The 18924-nt window shown below is 42.3% G+C and overlaps 1 protein-coding gene across 1 annotated transcript in view; it reads right to left on the reverse strand.

Annotated features, from left to right (window-relative positions):
* Nucleotides 1–18924, reverse strand: part of CDK19 (cyclin dependent kinase 19) — a 220455-nt gene that overhangs the window by 97113 nt on the left and 104418 nt on the right. Inside the window, 1 exon segment of the mRNA XM_073337045.1 lies at nt 4744–4854. Coding sequence (XP_073193146.1) covers nt 4744–4854 — 111 coding nt within the window.

The following is an 18924-nucleotide window of genomic DNA, read 5'->3' on the forward strand; positions in this document are numbered from 1 at the left end:
AAATTAATAGTAAGAATACAAGACTATTTCCTTGAAAGTTTGATATGTGAAATTGTAAATCTTTATTTGAATGCTGAGTCAATTGGAATTAGGAAGTTTGGATCCAAAGAGGATCCTTTGTGCTTTCTTTCTAAACTAAATGAGGATAATAGGATTTCTCATTTCTATTACTAGATGAAAATCATATATTAAAGACAACCCCTGCATCCTTATAACCTTTTTCTTTAATTTAAAAAGGCAGACTATGTGTAATAGATTAACATCCAACATTATTTCATATCATAGGCAACAACTATTTTTTATTTTAACAGTTTCACTGGTATCACCAGTATCTGCAAATAAACTCATTGAGGATCAGCTCTGAGCCATAAGCTACAGAAGGAAAGATATCTCACCAATTCAGGACAGAAAAATGGATATTAATTTTCTTTAAGAGCAGGAATCTAGTTAAGCAAATAGAAAGGATGAATAATATAATACATAGGATGGAGAGATCTGTTGAATATTTCAATCAAACAGCATGTAAAGGGAATATTAATATTAAAAAGGTAATGGTGTAACACCGACAGGCCCCCCTCATCAGCAGGTGGGATTAAACCTGGGACCTCTGGAGCTAAATGCATGAGCCTCTACTGCATGAGCTAAAAGCCATGTAGCTCTTAACTAAGGGTGTAGAGCAGACTCATTAATTTCTCTCTAAGTGGCCTCAATGCCAGTCAATGGGACAGAGCACCAAACCCAGAAGTTGGGTGGGTTACAATGGCATATGGTTTATTGGTGTAGCTGGGAATCCTACACATTTCTGACCTGCTGGAAGGTAATAAATACATAACTGTTACCCATAAAAACCTCATCTCTAGCCAGATCTCATCTGTGGCCTTTAAAAAAAATGTTACTAAGAAAAGTTGAATTTAGTGGCCATCACACATTTAATTTGTTTCTTATAAATTTTAAAAGTGATGTCAAATGCTTATGACCCAGAAAGGAAGTGACATGCAGCAGTATAAAACCTTAAACTAGGACAAAATAAGGAAAATTATATGAAAACTGAATAGGTCAACAAAGTTCCTTAATTATAAAACAGAAAGAGAGACATTTAAAATTGTCTTTTTAAAAAATTTTACATGGTAAGCATTGGGCATTGCAGAAAACAGGTAGAAGGTTTAGGTATTTACACTTTTCTTGGATATGTTTAATCCATGAAACACATTTTATAGGATGGTACAGTCATACATGTGGATTCGAAAGGAGCAATTGCAAACATAGCCATCATTCTGCACATGGTCTTTATGACTAGCTCAGTGATATGTAAAACTAATAATACTTCTAATCTGAAGATCATTAAATCAAGAAAGACAACCTGGATGGAAATTAGATTAAAAGTGACCAAAAAGAATAGCCATTAGACTTTGTAAGGAAAATACATCCCCAAGAGAGGAATAAGGGTTGGCTAACCTTACTTCAGGTTGCATCATTTGAAAGATAGACTGAAAGAACACAGGATAGGCTTTAAAAACATACGGAAACCATATGTGGATTATATTGAGGATTTGGGAATTAAAGTATAAAACCAAGTATGACTATGTATTGGTTCAACGAATTGCTACATGGCCAAAGTTTATGCTTTCTTGCTTCTTCAAATCATGTGAATTATTTTGTTTTGCCTGTCTGGTAAAATTTGGGAGGTGTTTTGGGGATTCAGTGTGATTATATTAGCTAATGAGTGAGTAGTTAATATGTTTGCAGGGGGGGATAATACAAATATTGATAAAGACTTAAATGTTTTTAAGTTATTACAGCTCTCTTCGCCTCTTCCTTATGCCAACCACAGATGCTAACAAGATAAATTACAACTACTAACATAAATTACAAGTAAACTTTGTAGTTTACTACATTTGTCACCAAATGTGAGGTGATCTATGATATATCTGTATTAAAAACGCTGAACAAAAATAAGTAGTGTTTGTTCTTGCCCATCACAAAAGTATTTTAATAAAATATAATCATCATCTGAATCCAAAGACTCTTCCCCTTAACGACTGGGCTTCTATTCATAATTTTTGTTCATTAAAATAGGTTGAATTTTTATTGTACTACAAAATATATAGAAGAAGATAATATCCGGCATACTTCATTATTCATCTCTGGCCAAAATTTTCTAGCATAGGAGCCTAAAGATAACCACTTTAATTAAAGTGGCCTGATCTTTATAAGTGATGCGCATTTACAGTTCCCACTGAAGCCATTAAGAGTTGCAGATGATTAGCAACTTTAATGATCAGGACACACTAATTTAGGTGCTTAAATATGGATTTGGGTAACTAACTTTAGGCACCCAAATTTGAAAATGTTGATCATCTGTGTATCTCTCTTTAGTGAAAGCACATCTATTATCCCACAATTTAAAAAATATATATATATTTTCAGATGGACATAGGCATTCAATATACTTATTTTGTTTGGGGTAACACTGTGAGAGTATATAGTATTGTTTAGTAAAAAACCTATGCAAAACAAGTAAGTTCTCTTCCCCAAAAGGTTTAAGGGCTCAAGTTGTGCAGTACAGGAAATGCAAAACATCACAACACAGAAACAAGTGGACATTACTACTGAAATGATTCACAAAACGTGGGATTTTAAGGAGCTTTTTGAAGGAGGAGTGTGAAGGAGCTTTACGTACGTTAACTGGGAGGCTGTTGGAGGCAGCATGAAAAAAGACACAAAGTTGGGAGTGAGCAAAAGAGACAAAGGGGGAAGTTAGGAGTGATGCTGGGGAGAAATGGAAGGAACAAGAGGCTTTTAGAGGAGATGAGGCCAAAGCTTTAGGCAAGAACCAAGTTATGGAGATCCTTGAATGTAACTAATTTTATGCAGAGGAAGAGGGAAAGTTCTTGTAAAGATTAAAAAGTGGAGAGACATGATCAGGTGCATGGGAAAGGAAAATTATTTGATTAACACATATTGCACAGAAAGGAGTAAGGAGAAAGTCAGAGGCCAGAAACTGCTAGGGTAACAAACATTACATCTCAAATAATATATATCAATTAACCAAACTGGGACTATGACTAATCAACAGCCAGACCCATAAGGAGTGGTGAGAACATTAAAACATAGTGATTCCTCATCTATTAGCCATGTGGTGTTTTGTTTTTTTTTTTTACACAATATGAATACCACACACACAAAAAATTTAGAATAGCAAAGGTTGGTGAAAAGGGTTCTTGAACATGCCACTCAATGCAGCAGTAAAATGGTTCTTGTGGTTACTCTAAAAAACAAAAAGAAAAGGAGTACTTGTGGCACCTTAGAGACTAACCAAGTTTCAGAGTAGCAGCCGTGTTAGTTTGTATTCACAAAAAGAAAAGGAGTACTTGTGGCACCTTAGAGACTAACAAATTTATTTGAGCATAAGCCCACTGAATGCATCCGATGAAGTGAGCAGTAGCTCACAAAAGCTTATGCTCAAATAAATTTGTTAGTCTCTAAGGTGCCACCAGTACTCCTTTTCTTTTTTCTAAAAAACAAGTAAATTCAACTGATGGACAGAATTATTTAAATTATATGCATGTAAAATTATAATATGTAGAATGGAAATATATGTAGAGTACACACATTTTTGTGTAATTTGATTTTGATGAACCTTCAGAAGTGACTCAGTGCAAGACTGTCACCATTTCAGAGCAAGTTGATTCAACTAGATTATATGCAGGAGGATTAAATCTCATGAGCTGATCAGAGTGATCTAAGTTTTCTTTTACTTTGTGCATAGTCTGTGTTTACTTTCCTCAGTAGTGAACTTCTGATAATGTCTTGTATAAATAGCTCTCATTATCTAATATACTTGTAATTACAAGCAATTCAACAATCTGCCACTGACATTAAACATATTGTTAGTAATGCTAACTTCCATATTAGTGATGCCTTTGTAATAACATTGAGACTGACAATGATAAGGACAGAAGTGGCAAGAACATTTTCAAAGGAACTTATTCACCACAAATTACTCTTAGGATGTTTTGTTCTCTTCTGGGCCTGAGCCAAGCCCCCAGATCTAAGAAGCCCATATATTTTGGATGGGGAAATGGAGCTTGAGAATCTGTACCCAAATCCAAAACACAATGTTGTAACAAACCTCAGTCTATAACAGATCAAACCAAATATCATTAGACTTTTGGTGGAAAAATTCCCTTTCTGCCATTGACATGCTATCACTATGAGGAAATGGGCGAGAGATGTAAGTTTTCATTTTTAAAAATCTCCAGAAATCATTTCATATCCTACTCTAAACTCAGTGGAACAGGCCTCACTCATAGCAACATTACAAATTCAGACATTAATAAACTTTGAAATTAGAGTGTAAGACAACTGGATTTTGGTTTTCCACACTAGATATTGATATGGGAAGCCAGTAAACTAATCTCTCTCTCACACTTAATTTTTGTAACAAAAGTTGCAAAAAGAAAGCGTGGAAAGCTTCTTCACACTTCTATTTTAGGGTGACAATTTGGGAACCCCATAACCTATTCCCTTCAAATCTGGTAAGAATATTCAATCTTGCCTTCAAAGCTAATCTTCATTTTTGAAGCTGATATGGCATTTCTCATGGATATTAGAGGGAAGGCCAAAACTGGGCTTATAATACATGCTCAGTTACAACCTTAACTATATTATACACAGACACATATCAGTGTCACATATGAATGTTGTATAAATATTTTAAAAATACAGGAAAATTGCACTTACCCACAAATCATGTTCAGCATAATCAAACAGCAGCCAAACCTTTCTATCACTGTGAGAAAGGAAAACCTTCTGTAATGCAATCACATTGGGGTGCTTCAATTCTCGTAAAAGCTGTAAGTAAAGACACAAAAAAGTCAGTATTTCTGCAGCTACAAAAACCACCATTTACATGATTTCAGTTTGCAATGCAAAGTATCTAATGACAAACGCAACTGTGTTACCAGAAGTGGAGACATGGATAACTATGGTAGGTCATAGCCATGCAAGGTACTTGTAACAAAGTAAGTTTGATCCCCAGACAACATACCCAAAGCAATTCAGTACATTATTGCTATTAATTTCAGAAAGGGCTAGATTGTGCCTAGCTAGGACACGGAGGGAGAGTGATGTGCAGTAAGAATAGCATAAAGAGCCATCCCAACACCAATGGCCTGCTGATGGGTCAAACAGAATTGGAGTTTAGGGGCAACTACATTTCTATTTCTATTGGGAGAAACACACACACCCTGGCTAGCCTCATAAAGGTGTACAGCAATGAACAACCTGCATATGTCAAGCAGCTCAGGAAGGCATGCTGCACAGTGCCTCATGGTGTTCCCCCTGGGGTGGTGTGACTGTGCTTAAATGGCACAATTGAGTCTGAAGGATGTATATCATGCTATATGCTTAAAACAGCATTTTTTCACCACCGGCACATGGCTATTATTAGTAAACATTTCTGTTATTACACACACACACACATACCCCCCCCACACACACACCTACAAACACACACACCCCTATGTTAAAAGGACATTAAGGTTGCAAAGTCAAACACTCAAAAATTAAGAAATGTCAGCTACACAGGCAACTTTAATTCTATGTGGAGCAGCACTAGAGGGACATGAAACACACTTTGCCACTGCATTTCACAGATATTTGCTGACAGCAGGGGAATGGTGAAACTCAGGAATCTTGCGTTCCATTCCAGCCTCTGGACAGGAGTGTGCTCTATGGAGCACAAAGTCTTCTGCCCGTTCCCCACAAGCTTGACCCATTCTGCCACATCCACTCCAGACTGTCCACGTCCCCATCCTGACTCTCACTACTGGCTCCTTGCACCGTCTCCTCGTTTAACCAGTCCCAATCTCACTTCTCAGGCTTCCCATCCCAATCCCAGCGCTCAGACAGCCCTAGTTTCCCCCTCTGGACTCACTCTCCCAGTCTTTCTCCTAGTCCCCACTCCCAGTCTGTGTTCCTTGCTCAGAGAATCCCAGGTCTCCCCACTCACACCCAACTCTTTGCCCCCCGTCCCCTTGCCCAGCCAGTTCCATTCCCCTACTCTGGCTCCTTGTCCCATCCGTCTGTGTCCTCCGCATACCGAGTCCAGTTGCCTTCCTCCTTCCCCCCCACCCCACAAGCTCAGAGTCCCAGTCTCCTGGAATAGAATTCTTGCCCAATCAGTCCCCTCATCACCACCACCAACTGGCTCCTTGTCCAGTCAGTCTCAGTTCTCCCCTCAGATCCTTGTCCAATCTCAGTTCCTCCCCTTCCTCGCATCCTGGCTCTTCGTCAGATCCCATGTCTCTTCCCCTCACCTCCTTTCTCCCACCCCACTGGTTCCCAGTTTATCTCCTTCCCAACTAATTCCACTCTCCCTCCCACCCCCAGTTTCCCTCTCCCACTAAGACTCCTTGTCCCAGTCTGCTTCTCTCCACCCTTGGATCTGGCTCTTGTCTCCTCTGTATTTGAATCCAGCAGCTTCCTCCTCCATGCTGTCTGGGCCCAGCTGGGGCATCAGTCACTGCACAGGAGAGATGATCTTGCTGTTGTCAGTTTCTGTTCCCGGCCCCAGCCTGGCCCACGGCAGCAATTGCATAGAAAGTCCTGCTCAGAACCGTGTAGCCCCTGGCTGAAGCATATTCAGTGCAGATGAGGTTTTTTTACTGTAAAGCTCTAGCAAGTCTCTACTGAACACATGCAAACTGGGATTTTTCCAAGACTTATAACTTGCCCAAAGTTGGGCAGATCTTCACAGGGATGGCAAAAGTTGCAATCCTGAGAATAAGGCCAATCCATGTCAAATTTCAAGTCTCTGCTCCAAAGCATGGCTATGCTTGAAGTTTTCAAAGACAACATCACCAGAAATTTTAACTTGGTCAAGACAACATACTTTTCCTTAGTCTCATTCTCAGAAAAGACTGAACTCTTTTGATGGAAATTCCCTCCCCCTCTGCTCACCTCCCAAAAAACATCAATCTGAGGCAGAGACCCAGCATGAAAAATTTCACCCAAAATGTTAAAGAATGGCAAAGTTATAAGCAACTGAAAACAGTCTTATAATAAAAAAAAACGAGAAGTCCTTGTGGCACCTTAGAAAATAACAAATTTATTTGGGGATAAGCTTTCGTGGGATATAACCCACTTCATTGGATGCATGGAGTGGAAAATACAGTAAGCAGGTATAAATATACAGCACATGAAAAGATGGGAGTTTCCATACCAAGTGGGGGTCAGTGCTAATGAGGCCAATTCAATTAGGGTGGATGTGGCTCATTCCCAGCAGTGGACAAGAAGGTGTGAGTATCAACAGAGGGGAAATTATTTTTTGTAGTGACCCAGTCTTTATTCAGGACTAATTTGATGGTGTCAAGTTTGCAAATTAATTCCAGTTCTTCTGTTTCTGAAGTTTTTTTGTTGAAGAATGGCGACTTTTAAATCTCAGAGCGGTAGCTGTGTTAGTCTGTATCAGCAAAAACAACACGGAGTCCTTGTGGCACCTTAGAGACTAACAAATTTATTTGGGCATAAGCTTTCGTGGGCTAGAACCCACTTCATCAGATGCATGGAGTGGAAAATACAGCAGCAAGTATATATATTGTGACAGGGTCGGGCCAGATGGCTACAGGAGAGTAATAGATATATTAGCCCTAGGTTAAGTAGGTCCCTTTTCCCTGGGTAAGGTAATAGGGAGGTTCCAGAACAATCAGGAACCTTCTGGAGACAATTGAGACAGACAGGCTGATTGACTGCAGGTGTTCTAATGAAGAAGCTGTTAGAATCAATTAAGGCAGGCTAATCAGGGCACCTGGGTTTAAAAAGGAGCTCACTTCAGTTTGTGGTGCGCATGTAAGGAGCTGGGAGCAAGAGGCACTAGGAGCTGAGATTGAGAACGCATACTGTTGGAGGACTGAGGAGTTACAAGCATTATCAGACACCAGAAGGAAGGTCCTATGGTGAGGAGAAAGAAGGTGTTGGGAGGAGGCCATGGGGAAGTAGCCCAGGGAGTTGTAGCTGTCACACAGCTGTTCCAGGAGGCACTCTGGACAGCTGCATTCCACAGGGCCCTGGGCTGGAACCCAGGGTAGAGGGCGGGCCTGGGTTCCCCCCAAACCTCCCAACTCCTGGTCAGACACAGAAGGAGTTGACCTAGACTGTGGGTTCACAAAAATGGCCAAATTGAAGGCTGCTGTGAAGCTCCAAGGCGAGCAAATCTGCCAATAAGCGCAAGACCCACCAAGGTAGAGGAGGAACTTTGTCACAACATACACAGTAATGAAAAGATGGGAGTTGCCTTACCAAGAGGGGGGCCAGTCTAAAGAGACAATTCAATTAACAGTAGAATACCAAGGGACGAAAAATCACCTTTTTAGTGATCACACCTTCTTGTCAACTGTTTGAAATGGACCGCCCTCATTACCACTACAAAACTGATTTTTCCTCCCTTTGTATTCTACTGTTAATTGAATTGTCTCATCAGACTGACCCCCTGCTTGATAAGGCAACTCCCATCTTTTCATGTAATATGTATATATATACCTGCCACTGTGTTTTCCACTCCATGCATCTGATGAAGTGGATTCTAGACCATGAAAGCTTATGCCCAAATAAATTTGTTAGTCTCTAAGGTGCCACAAGGACTCTTAGTTGACTTTTAAGTCTGTTATTGAGTATCCAGGGAGACTGAAGTGCTCTCCTACTGGTTTTTGAATGTTACAATTCTTGATGTCTGATTTGTGTCCATTTATTCTTTTACGTAGAGACTGTCCAGTTTGGCCAATGTACATGGCAGAGGGGCATTGCTGGAACATGATGGCATATATCACATTGGTAGATGTGCAGGTGAACAAGCCCCTGATGGTGTGGCTGATGTGGTTGGGTCCTATGATGGTGTCCCTTGAATAGATATGCGGACAGAGTTGGCAACGGGGTTTGTTGCAGGGGTTGGTTCCTGGGTTAGTGTTTCTGTTGTGTGGTGTGTTGTTGCTGGTGAGTATTTGCTGCAGGTTGGGGGGCTGTCTGTACATGAGGACTGGCCTGTCTCCCAACGTCTGTGAGAGTGAGGGATCGTCCTTCAGGATAGGTTGTAGATCCATGATGATGCGCTGGAGAGGCTTTAGTTGGGGGCTGTAGGTGATGGCTAGTGGCATTCTGTTACTTTCTTTGTTGGGCCTGTCCTGTAGTAGGTGACTTCTGGGTACCCTTCTGGCTCTGTCAATCTGTTTCTTCACTTCCCCAGGTGGGTACTGTAGTTTTAACAATGCCTGATAGAGATCCTGTAGGTGTTTGTCTCTGTCTGAGGGATTAGAGCAAATGTGGTTGTATCTGAGGGCTTGGCTGTAGACAATGGATCGTGTGATGTGGTCTGGATGAAAGCTGGAGGCATGTAGGTAAGTATAGCAGTCAGAAGGGTTCTGGTATAGGGTGGTGTTTATTTGACCATCACTTATTTGTACTGTAGTGTCCAGGAAGTGGATCTCTTGTAATGGTAAGTGGTCTTATAATGGTAAGTGTTGGGCAATCTGAATACTAACCAGGCAACCAGCCCAGCCTATAATGATAGCACCCAAAGGCAGCAATTGAGATTTGAGCTCCATTGTGTTGGGTGCTATACAAACATAAATAAGATACAAGCTGTGTGTGTTTACAAGCTAAAATATACAAAACAGGGTAGGGGACAGGGTTGCAGCATACAAACAAATGAATCTGGTGAAGAATTTGGAACAGCTTCGTTAGTTACATGGTTTGTGGTAGAAAAAGGTCTGCAGATTGTAAGCCCTTAAGGGCAAGTAGTGTCTTATCCATGTTTGTAGTGTGACCTTTGGGTGCTACCATAATATAAATATTTAATAATACATAATAAGAAAGAGAGATAGTCACTGTATTAATATTGCTTCATCTTGCTTTTACAACTTATGGTCAAATGTCTATCCACACCTAAATGATAAAAGCCTACAGGCAGGGCATCAGTACGCTGACATTATCAACCTTCTATTTTACTTGTTCCAAATCCCTGTTTTGTGATTGAGATTGAAGCCCCTACTCAGCAGGGGTAACAGTCAGGGTCCGAGTAATGTTTAAGAGGACCCATAATTAAATTGTTTGTTTGAGGATCCACAACTGAATGGTAGGATAAGGGCACAGGGTTGTATACCCACGGTTTAATTCTGGTAAATAAGTTCAGCCTTTCAAAAAGGCTGGGAACCAGTGCTTTCGAAGTACCATTATGGGTAAGGTATCAGTTCTCAAAGGAACTGTGTAAGCTCATTTGAGAAGGGGATTGGTCATTTCTATTTATCAGTAAATCAACATGACCTTCATGGGCACTGCTGCTCCTGGAGTTCATGACAGTTCCTGTTTCTCTCCTCTTATGGAAGGAGTGGAAACTGAGTCTCTTGGGAACAGAAGCCCTCATGATTGATCCTGTCCCCAAAGTCTCTGACATCTACTGCTTGCTCATTCTTCACCAAGACAAGCATGAATGTCAGTTAAAAATATTTTTCATGCTATTTAATCGTTTAAAAAATTATCCTGAATACTAATCCAGTTTGTAATTGCATTTCAAAGAGCAGAAGAGGAGGAACCAGATGGCTAAGAAGATTGACAGAATGTAAAGCGTGTTTTCCTATAAACCACTGCTTCATTTCCAGGCTAGGTCTGTAGTGATCACAGTCATTACTAGTCTCAGCAGTCAGTTTGAATAGACAAATGCTGAGGCACACTTTCAAGGCAGAGTGGGGGAAGACTTTCTGATATACTGCTGGGGTTTTCAAACCTTTTTTTATAGAGAAGACTTTATCTTACCAGAGACATTGTCTTGTGGACCACCTTGAGCACTCCTTTATTTAGCCTAAGCCCCTGCAGGATTTACAATTTCCTTGAGTTGTTAGCAGTCTAGGGCCCATGATACACAACTGAGCAGTTCAGAATCCATTTGAAAAAGAGCAGTACTAATCAGATCACGAAAACACAAATTCTATGCCATAGATCTGATGCCAATTTGCCATTATACAATGATACAGCTGAGAAATAGGAAAGAATACACAACACATGATTTACAACATATGTGCATTCTGGAATTCTAAAAACAAATATGTTACTGCCATTAAAACTAAAGAAATCTTATATCAGTGGGCACATATCAGCACAACTTGACTAGTAAGTGAAACATGTGCAAAAACAATGGAGTACCAAGAAGTTAGAGGAGAGAGATTCTTTCACACTACAGAAGCAATGATAATTTTTTTTAGGCAAGAGACACAGATACACACCAACTGATATTCTAAGTATTTTAATTAATATTTTAAAATATTTTATGTATATTATAGCATTTGAAATAAGAAGGCATGAAAAACCCCCTTGTCCAAAGCTTCAAGATTAAACCTGAGAAGAACTAGACTATGATTAGCCTATCCACTTACAAGGATTTCATAAAACTCAGAAAAATTACGGCTTTGGTTTTATGTAAAGTATGTTGGTTTTATGTAACATATGTTTTTAATTTACTGCATAAAACTGATACATCTGATCCTAAAATTGAAGGAGTACTGCATTTAAATGGAATATCAAGAATTCTCCCTGAAAAAAGTGGTTGTGTTTTTCAGTTACTGTATAAGCCTCTGGGTAAATCTGTGTAGTCACAATCACAGAAGCCAAGAAAGTCCCACCAAATTATCTAAATTTGTTTGTGCATGTTACAAAAGTACACACTGTATACATGCTTTTTTAAATACTCATGTTCTGAAAGCCAAATTAAATATATTAACATTTCAAAAGAATGTTGAGAGGCTGCCAAGTGAAATTAACTAGGAAGATTTCTAAATAATTAAATTGTAAACGCACAAACTAAATGAAAGATCCTTACAGTAGAATCTCAGAGTCATGAATGCCTCGGGAATGGAGGTTGTTCATAACTCTGAACAAGACATTATGACTGTTCTTTCAAAACTTCACAACTGAACATTGAGTTAATACAGCTTTGAAACTTTACTATGCAGAAGAAAAATACTGCTTTTCCTTTTTTTTTTTTTTAGTAGCTTATGTTTAACAGTTTGTCGGCATCCTTTCGTCTGTGAGAGATGGTGGGAATTGCAGCCTCTGATGTAGATGGTTTGCAATGTCTCATGTGACTGAATAGTTCAATACGAGATTTGCATGATCTTTAGCAATTATTGCAAATGCATGTATCTTGGTTCGGAGCTGCTTGCTTCCTATGGGCTCCTTTCTCTTCAAGCTGTAGTAGTCAGCTTCTGTCATGGACTTTGATACTCTGATAGAGAGGATAGCGCCACTTGTTACAATCACTTGCCAAGGTTTCTCACTGGTCAAGATCAATTTCAAATTCCTTCATATCTCGCTTACATATGTCTTTATAGCGAAGCTTGGGTTGTCCTGTTGTTCTTGTTTCCTCTGATAGCTCCCCATATAACATGTCCTTGGGTGTTCGTCCGTCTTCCAGCCTACTCAGATGGCCCAGCCAGAGCAGTCATCTTTGCTTGAGGAGGGCTGTCACACTTGGTAAATTTTCCCTTCAAAGAACTTATGTGTTGGTGAGTTTATCTTGCCATTTGGTGTTGCGTATGTGGCATAAACAATGTAGGTGGAAACTGTTTAACCTTTTCTCCTGATGGGCATAAGTTGTCCGTGTTTCCCCACCATACATGACAGTGCTGAGGAGGCAAGCTTGGTATACTAGCATTTTGGTCTTCATCAGTGGTGGGCAACCTGAGGCCCATCAGGGTAGTCTGATTGTGGGCCATGAGACATTTTGCTGACATTGACCGTCTGCAGGCACGGCCCCCCGCAGCTCCCAGTGGCCGCGGTTCGCCATTCCCAGCCAATGGGAGCTGCAGGAAGCAGCAGCCAGCACGACAGGTTGAAGGAGTTTCCCATCGGATCTTGTGTGGAGATGCACTCTATCTTTCATGTATGTCCTTAAATGCACAGTTCGAGAGTACTAATTCCAAACAGTGTAGAGGCAAGATCACATCCTTGCTTCACTCCACTTTTCATCTCAAAGCTGTCCAAAGTGGACCCATCAAACTGGACAGTTGCTCTCATGTCGTTGTGGAATGAATGTATAAGACTTAACAGGGTTGGTGGGCATCCTATCTTTTCTAGTATGCAAATAGACCTGCTCTGCTGACTGTGTTGAATGCTTTGCTTAGGTCTACAAAGGCGGTGTACAATGGTCAGTTTTGCTCTCTTCACTTTTCTTGCAGTTGACGCAGAGAAAATATCATGTCTGTAGTTGATCTTCCAGCCCTGAATCCACACCGTGATTCAGGGTAGACATGCTTCGTCAGCTGTTGTAGGTGCACTAAGATGAATTTTGCTAAAGTTCTTCCTGCTACACTTAGCCCTGGTCTACACTAGGACTTTAGGTCGAATTTAGCAGCATTAAATCGATGTAAATCTGCACCCGTCCACACGATGAACCCCTTTATTTCAACTTAAAGGGCTCTTAAAATGAATTTCCTTACTCCACCCCTGACAAGTGGATTAGCGCTTAAATCGGCCTTGCTGGCTCGAATTTGGGGTACTGTGGACACAATCTGACGGTATTGGCCTCCGGGAGCTATCCCAGAGTGCTCCATTGTGACCGCTCTGGACAGCACTCTCAACTCAGATGCACTGGCCAGGTAGACAGGAAAAGAACTGCGAACTTTTGAATCTCATTTCCTGTTTGGCCAGCGTGGCAAGCTGCAGGTGACCATGCAGAGCTCATCAGCAGAGGTGACCATGATGGAGTCCCAGAATCGCAAAAGAGCTCCAGCATGGACCGAACGGGAGGTACGGGATCTGATCGCTGTATGGGGAGAGGAATCCATGCTATCAGAACTCCGTTCCAGTTTTTGAAATGCCAAAACCTTTGTCAAAATCTCCCAGGGCATGAAGGACAGAGGCCATAACAGTGACCCGAAGCAGTGCTGCGTGAAACTGAAGGAGCTGAGGCAAGCCTACCAGAAAACCAGAGAGGCGAACGGCCGCTCCGGGTCAGAGCCCCAAACATGCCGCTTCTATGATGAGCTGCATGCCATTTTAGGGGGTTCAGCCACCACTACCCCAGCCGTGTTGTTTGACTCCTTCAATGGAGATGGAGGCAATACGGAAGCAGGTTTTGGGGACGAAGAAGATGATGAGGAGGAGGAGGTTGTAGATAGCTCACAGCAAGCAAGTGGAAAAACCGGTTTTCCTGACAGCCAGGAACTGTTTCTCACCCTGGACCTGGAGCCAGTACCCCCCGAACCCACCCAAGGCTGCCTCCTGGACCCAGCAGGCGGAGAAGGGACCTCCAGTGAGTGTACCTTTTAAAATACTATACATGGTTTAAAAGCAAGCATATGAAAGGATTACTTTGCCCTGGCATTTGCGGCTCTCCTGGATGTACTCCCACAGCCTTTGCAAAAGGTTTCTGGGGAGGGCATTTCAACATCCCCAACAGTTATTTTCTGGTCTGGGAATAAAGTCCCTTCCTACAGCTTTTGAAACAGACCAGAGTTCCTGAAGATGCGAGCGTCATGTACCTTTCCCGGCCATCCCACGTTGATGTTGGTGAAATGTCCCTTGTGATCCACCAGAGCTTGCAGCACTATTGAAAAGTACCCATTGCGGTTTATGTACTCACCGGCTTGGTGCTCCAGTGCCAAGATAGGGATATGGGGTCCGTCTATGCCCCACCACAGTTAGGGAATCCCATTGCAGCAAAGCCATCCACTATGACCTGCACATTTCCCAGGGTCACTACCCTTGATATCAGCAGATCTTTGATTGCGTGGGCTACTTGCATCACAGCAGCCCCAACAGTAGATTTGCCCACTCCAAATTGATTCCCAACTGACCGGTAGCTGTCTGGCGTTGCAAGCTTCCAAAGGGCTATCGCCACTCGCTTCTCAACTGTGAGGGCTGCTCTCATCTTGGTATTCATGCGCCTCAGGGCAGGGGAAAGCAAGTCACAAAGTTCCATGAAACGCCCTTACGCATGCGAAAGTTTCGCAGCCACTGGGAATCGTCCCAGACCTGCAACACTATGCGGTCCCACCAGTCTGTGCTTGTTTCCCGAGCCCAGAATCGGCGTTCCACAGCATGAACCTGCCCCATTAGCACCATGATGCATGCATTGGCAGGGCCCATGCTTTCAGAGAAATCTGTGTCCATGTCCTGATCACTCACGTGACCGCGCTGATGTCGCCTCCTCGCCCGGTATCGCTTTGCCAGGTTCTGGTGCTGCATATACCGCTGGATAATGCGTGTGGTGTTTAATGTGCTCCTAATTGCCAAAGTGAGCTGAGCGGCCTCCATGCTTGCCTTGGTATGGCGTCCGCACAGAAAAAAGGCGCGGAACAATTGTCTGCTGTTGCTCTGACGGAGGGAGGGGCGACTGACGACACGGCTTACAGGGTTGGCTTCAGGGAGCTAAAATCAACAAAGGGGGTGGCTTTACATCAAGGAGTATTTCAGGCAGGACTTCACGGAGGGTTCCAGTAAGAAATGGTGCACCTAAGTTATTGTTCTTATTGGAACAAGGAGGTTAGCCTGGCCTCTGATTGATACATGGCTAGATTTACCTCGTTGCACCTTCTCTGTGAGTGACTGCAGTGTGACCTAGAGGAATGAGTCCCCTAAACGGGGGAGGAGGCAAATGAGTACAAAACAAATCTGTTCTATTTCTTGTTTTGATCCACTCCATCTATCTTTTACATCTTTGGCTGGCAGCAGACGGTGCAGAAGGACTGCATGCCATCCACATCTCATGACTGCTCGGCAGAAGATGGTACAGTACGACTGCTAGCCATCCTCATCTCTTGCCTGCCCGGCAGAAGACGGTACAATACGACTGCTAGCCATCCTCATCTCTTGCCTGCCCGGCAGAAGATGGTACAGTACGACTGCTAGCAATCCGTATCGCCTGCCTGCTCACCATAAGACGGTTCAATAGGACTGACTGCAGGACTAAAGAGAATGACCTGGTCAAGTCACTCCAAATTTAGTCCCTGCGCCCATGTCTGTCCAGGCGCTCCCAGGCGACGTGGCCAGGAGCACCTCGGACACGACGAGGATGGCTACCAGTTGTATTGCACCGTCTGCTGCCACAAGGCAATGGGTTGCTGCTACTGTGTAGCAATGCCGTACCGCGTCTGCCAGCACCCAGGAGACATACGGTGACGGTTACCTGAGCGGGCTCCATGCTTGCCGTGGTATGGCGTCTGCACAGGTAACTCAGGAAAAAAGGCGCGAAACGATTATCTGCCCTTGCTTTCACGGAGGGAGGGAGGGAAGGGGGGCCTGACAATATGTACCCAGAACCACCCGCGACAATGTTTTAGCCCCATCAGGCATTGGGATCTCAACCCAGAATTCCAATGGGCAGCGGAGACTGCGGGAACTGTGGGATAGCTACCCACAGTGCAATGCTCCGGAAGTCGACACTAGCCTCGGTACTGTGGAAGCACTCCGCCGAGTTAATGCACTTAATGCACTCAGAGCATTTTCTGTGGGGACACACACACTCGAATATATAAAACCTATTTCTAAAAAAACGACTTCTATAAATTCGACCTTATTCCGTAGTGTAGACATACCCTTAGTAGCAAGATACCCCTGTAGTTGTTTCAGTGGTCCTTTTCGCTTTTATTTTTATACAAAATAATGATGTTTGTGTCACGCATCTCTTGTGGTACCTCACCCTCTTTCCAGCAATTAAGTAGCAGCCGATGAAGATATGGTAATAGGCATAGGTGCCGACTCTGTGGGTGCTCCGAGGTTGGAGCACCCTCAGGAAAAAAATGGTGGGCACTGAGCCCCCACAGGCAGCCCCTCATCAGAACCTCCCCCTCCTTCCCCGCACCTTCCACAGATCAGCTGTTTCGCAGCATCAGGAGGTGCTGGGAGGGAGGGGGAGGAGCGAGGGCACAGCACACTTGAGGGAGGGGACAGAACTGGAAGGGAAGAGGTGGGGCGGGGAGAGGAAGAGGCATGGTGGGGGCAGGGCAGGGGTGGGAACAAGCAGGGTGGGGGTGGGGCATTGGGGGAAGGAGTGGAGTGGAGGCGGGGCTTGGGCAGAGCCGGGGTGGGAGCATTCCCGGCAGATTAGAAACTCGGCACATATGGTAATAGGCTGTCTTTCCCGCACTTGAGGATTTCCGCTAGGATGCCATCTTTTCCAGGAGCCTTGCCACTTGTCAGCAAATCAATGGCCTTTCTTAGCTCTTCTACACATCTAGCTCTGACATGGCCTGTAGAGTTGGTATTTGATCCAGTGATTCGGTGGTGATGTTTCTTTCATCTACATATAGCTCTGAATAGTGTTTGACACAACAAGACAACTGTTTGCTTTTATCTGTAATGATTTCACCACTGAGTGATTTGAGTGGGGCAACCTTGTTGACAGTGGAACTAATAGCTTTCTTCAGACCATCATACAGGACTTTGAGGTTTCCTGTGTCTGAAGCTCTCTGTATCTCTTCACAGAGCTTGATCCAGTAATGATATGCACAGCGTCTGCCTGCTTGCCTGATTGCGTACTTCCGGTTCCAAATGAGGTGTGTGGTTGACTGAATGTAACTCTGGTGTTTGTAACTCTCAGGTTCTACTGTATTTACACTTGCTGGCTGGATAAATGTATATGATTAAATCAGCAGCTTTGTCTCAAGCAGCTACAGTAGCTTTGAATACAGAACACTAACTGCTGTTCTTTAAAAATATATCAGATAGATATTAGTTTATGTCATACAACATTCTTTTAAGATCAAGGTGATAAAAGCTACTGTCCAGAGACTAGCAAAGTTACACATACTGTAATTCAAATAATCATTCTGTCTACACTGATTTTTTTTCTTCATTAGGGCTCTGCATGGGCACAGGAGTCTGCCCACATGAATCCAAGTGCAGGGTCATGATCTAAACTTGCAGTATGTTCAAAATTCAATATTGAATATTTAGATATTTGATTCCCTGAGATAAATCCATCCTCTGGTCATTCAAATCAGACACCAAAATTCTCCAAATATTTTTTTAATTAGATTACAGGCTGAGGCTGCTTGGAGCAGGGTCCATCAAGCTCTCTCAATTCTATATAACACCAGGTATATATTAGGTATTCGTATATTTTTATAAAAAGAAAAGGATTACTTGTGGCACCTTAGAGACTAACAAATTTATGTTCATGACATTCAATTTTTGTACAATATTATATGATCTGTGCTCTAACATGAACAAAGATGCTCATTAAAGAGTAGATTACATCATTTTAGTAATATCCTTATCTGTCCCTTTTGAGTTAATGTTTTTTTAGACTTCTAAATGGAATGAAGTCAGCTATCATTTATAGCCACATTGAAAGTGCTGTTGCAACAGCAGCAGCCCACATAACATGTATAAACATTAGATCTTTTTCCATAAATATTTAAACAATTATAGTGAATCATACAATCAAAACAGTAAAAGTTATTTTGCTGCTGAACAACAAACCGCATGCTGTGCAACATTTGGTCCTTAAAAAGGGATTCTAAATATATCAAACTTGCAGCATAAAGAAGTGGTACTTGTCAAAATAAATTACCCAGAACAGAAGATTTTTTTTTTGTTAGGGTTGCTGTCACCAACATCATGATTTCAGATAAGATTTCATGGAAGTCATAAGCAGGAAGTGGACATTTCCCCCTCAGAGTTCATAATAACCTATTCTGAAGGGACAGATCAATTACCTGTCATTCATGAGAGGCACTCTCTGACTCATTGCTTCTTCACAGCAATTAAAAATAAAAGTTTACTTCATAGTTATAGCCAAGAGATACTGCTGTAGATCTGCTGAAGTTATACCAAACTGTAAGTTGGTACTTGCCACAGTAGTTAAATACAAGTAGGTATCAATAGCTTTAATTTTATAGAATGTTTCCAAATGCTTCACTATGTAGTATTGAA

The sequence above is a fragment of the Lepidochelys kempii genome, chromosome 3, assembly GCF_965140265.1.
Source record: "Lepidochelys kempii isolate rLepKem1 chromosome 3, rLepKem1.hap2, whole genome shotgun sequence".
NCBI classification, from domain to species: domain Eukaryota; kingdom Metazoa; phylum Chordata; order Testudines; family Cheloniidae; genus Lepidochelys; species Lepidochelys kempii.